General features: G+C 38.9%; 1 protein-coding gene across 1 annotated transcript; it reads left to right on the top strand.

Moving 5' to 3' along the window:
- Window positions 1-520: 520 nt before the first annotated feature.
- Window positions 521-1,492, top strand: LOC146616643 (olfactory receptor 2K2-like). The gene has a single exon (XM_085374430.1). The coding sequence runs from the start codon at window positions 521-523 to the stop codon at window positions 1,490-1,492; it is 972 nt and encodes a 323-aa protein (XP_085230556.1).
- The last annotated feature ends 1,759 nt before the right edge of the window (window positions 1,493-3,251 follow it).

Below are 3,251 nucleotides of genomic sequence, written 5' to 3'. Positions count from 1 at the left end.
TATACATGCACATAAAATATAAAACAAGTCTATACATACCCACAATGCTACCAAAGGCATAGGATGTATGTGGATGCCACTGGATTTATCTGGCTAAGGCCACCATGCTGCACATGCCTTCTCCTTAATTCACAGACTTACTTCCTGTTTACCGACGACATCATGTCCTATTACAGACTACAGGTTTTAAGGTGGCACCAGAGAGTTACAATTGCATATTTAAACATTTACCAAATCCAAGAAAACAGTCTACCTTAAAAACTTTTGATATCAGAACAAAAATTTTAAAACGTTTTAATATTTCTTTTTCAAGAACCTGCAGGTTTGTTTTATTATGTGTTTAGTACATGATACATATTAAATCCCCTGTGATTTTCCAAAGCTGTGAGCTTTCATTCCAGATCAATGATTGGCTGGTTTGAAATCCCAGCTCACGTGTTGCTGTTATCTGTACCTGATAGAGGAGAGAGGAGAACAGATACAGTGAGCGACTAGGCTTCACTTAGATCTCTCAATCACAATGAATAATGTTTCTGTAATATCAATGTTTTTTCTTTCAGGTTTCAATGAAACAGTCAGTCACAGGTTTGTTCTCTTTTTCCTCAGTTTGTTGTGTTACTGCATCATTTGCCTCGTCAATGTTTCTCTCATTGTGATCATCATCTTGGACAGCAACCTCCATGAATCAATGTATATTCTGCTCTGTGTCTTTTGCATCAATGCACTTTATGGAACAGCAGGTTTCTACCCCAGATTTCTCTGGGATCTCCTCTCTGATGTTCATCTCATCTCATATTACGGTTGCCTTATTCAGAATCAGGTAGTTTACTCTTTTATCTGTGGTGAACTGTCGATTCTTGCACTCATGGCATATGACAGATATGTGGCCATATGTCAGCCACTGAAGTACCACTCTATCATGACAAAGCAAAGAGTCATAAGGTTTGCATGTTTTTTGTGGTTCACAACTTTCTGCATTATGGCTGTGAATACCTTTCTAACATTTAGATTGAAGTTATGCAGCCCGTATATTTCCAGACTCTTCTGTGTGAACTGGAGTATTGTTCAACTCGCTTGTTTCCCAGCACAAACTGCAATCAATGCTATATCTGCAAATATTACAATAATTATTTATTTTCTTCATGGTGCTTTTATAGTTTGGTCCTATATGTATATCATTCAAACATGTCTCAGGTCTATAGAAAACAGAGCAAAGTTCATGCAAACATGTGTCCCACATCTCGTCTCATTATTTACTTTTGTTGTGGCAGTACTTACTGATGTTATAAGTATGCGACTGGGTTCGAAAGAGTTGCCTCGGACCCTTCAAAACTTTGTAGCAATAGAATTTCTTGTCATTCCTCCTATTATGAATCCTCTGATTTACGGTTTCAAACTGACCAAAATTCGGAAAAAATTTTATAGTGTTGTTATTTTAAAAAGAACTAATTTTTGTTTTATTCGATCAGAAAATAGTTTCACACACAGCTAAGTGTCACACCCATTGTTTGACATCCATTTTAAAATAAGTCCAAAAAAATGTTTAATTTTTACTGAAATTTGTGTTTTATTTGGAGTTGTCTGAAAACATGTCTATTGATGTGAGCGGATATGACGTTTTATTATTTATCTGCATTTCCCAGATGATTTACATTTTGTAGATGTCTTTGCACTAAATGTATTTTTGATGGTCACCTGCCTAATTACCAAAAAAACACTGATATGTAGAAAGGCTGTAAATTTCACTCTCTTTCTTCTCATTACCGTTCAAGGAAATAACAGGCACCGTGGAGACTGCACATGTGAAAAGGATTAAAAGACAAACTGTTTTAGATGTGGCAGCACTATCAGAGTGTCAATCTATTTTGATATTATGCTGTCTTATAAATCTGATCCACAACCACATGGATGTGAAGCAGTTTTAGTAGTTTTCTCAGTTTATCCTCTTTCTCTTCAACACTTATTGAAACAGTCAGAGGTTTTAGCAACTGGACCAGTTTTTGAATTTCTGCTTAATCAAACATGAAATCCGTTTTTACTTAACACTTGTACAATTAAATGGCTTTTCCATTGTTTGAAGGATTGAAAGTTGAAGCTGAAGATGTACAGTGCAAATCAGTTTTTCTACATGACAAAATGTTTCTTTTTACTGTATTAAGTAAAAAGAAATGAGAAATCTGTTAAATAGTAAGAAATAAATGTGTACAGTTGCAAAAAAAAAAAAAGATCTGGTAGCTCATTTCTCAGCAGCAGGTGAGGCCAAGAAGCACCACATCCCACACACAAACTACCAGCAAAGGCCTCCTCAATAGGCGTGTTCTCTCCCTGCTGTTCTTGACCCTCTAAACTGATTGACTAGAATGCCTTTTATTGTCACTATACACATGTACAAAGAGATTGAGAGCATCTCGTACCCAGTGCAGACATGTGGAAAAGAAGAAAGGGGGGTGAGGTCCACAGTTCTGTGGCACTGTATACATATGAGCAGGTCAATATCTATATTTACAGTGGGGTATTTGACATAAATTAAATATTGCACAGTAGTGGTAGTTTTTGTATATTCTGTGTATAGAGGGGAGGCTTGAATTGGGGGGTGAAACTGTGTCATCGGTTCATGTGTTAGTTCAGGGTGCTCATGGCTTTTGCAAAGGAACTGTTCCTAAGTCTGTCAGTGTTTGTGCTGATGCACCTGTAGCGCTTCCCTGAGGGAAGCAGGTCAAACAGGTCAAAACCTGGGTGGGAGCTGCCCTTGATGATGTTTGTTGCTCTGTTGAGGCAGCGGGTGAAATAAATGTCCGCCAAGGAGGGGAGAGGGCAGCCAATAATCTTCTGTGCTGCCTTGATTACACTGTGAAGCTTCACTCTGTTCCCATCTGGTCAGCTGCCGTACCTTACTTATAGGCAGTATGTCAGCAGGCTGTCAATGGACAGGTAAATGGTAAATGGACTGGTTCTTATATAGCGCTTTTCCACTCTTCTGAGCACTCAAAGCGCTTTACACAACTTGTGCATTCACCCATTCACACCCATTGGCACAAGCACAACTGACATTCACACTCCGATGAATGCATCGGAGAGCAATTTCGGGTTAGTATCTTGCCCAAGGATATTTGGCATGCAGACTAGGGGAAGCCGGGAATCAAACCACCAACCTTCCGATCAGTAGATCACCTGCTCTACCACCTGAGCTACAGCCACCCAGGTAGTAGAAGATCAGCAGTAGGTTGGAGTCCAGTTTGTGCTTCCTGGAA

Source organism: Diplotaxodon limnothrissa, linkage group LG16 (assembly GCF_057381915.1).
Source record: "Diplotaxodon limnothrissa isolate DT_005_m linkage group LG16, D_limnothrissa_male_GT1.1, whole genome shotgun sequence".
NCBI classification, from domain to species: Eukaryota; Metazoa; Chordata; class Actinopteri; order Cichliformes; family Cichlidae; genus Diplotaxodon; species Diplotaxodon limnothrissa.
Note: the sequence above shows the minus strand (reverse complement) of the source record. Positions and strands in the feature narration are given on the sequence as shown.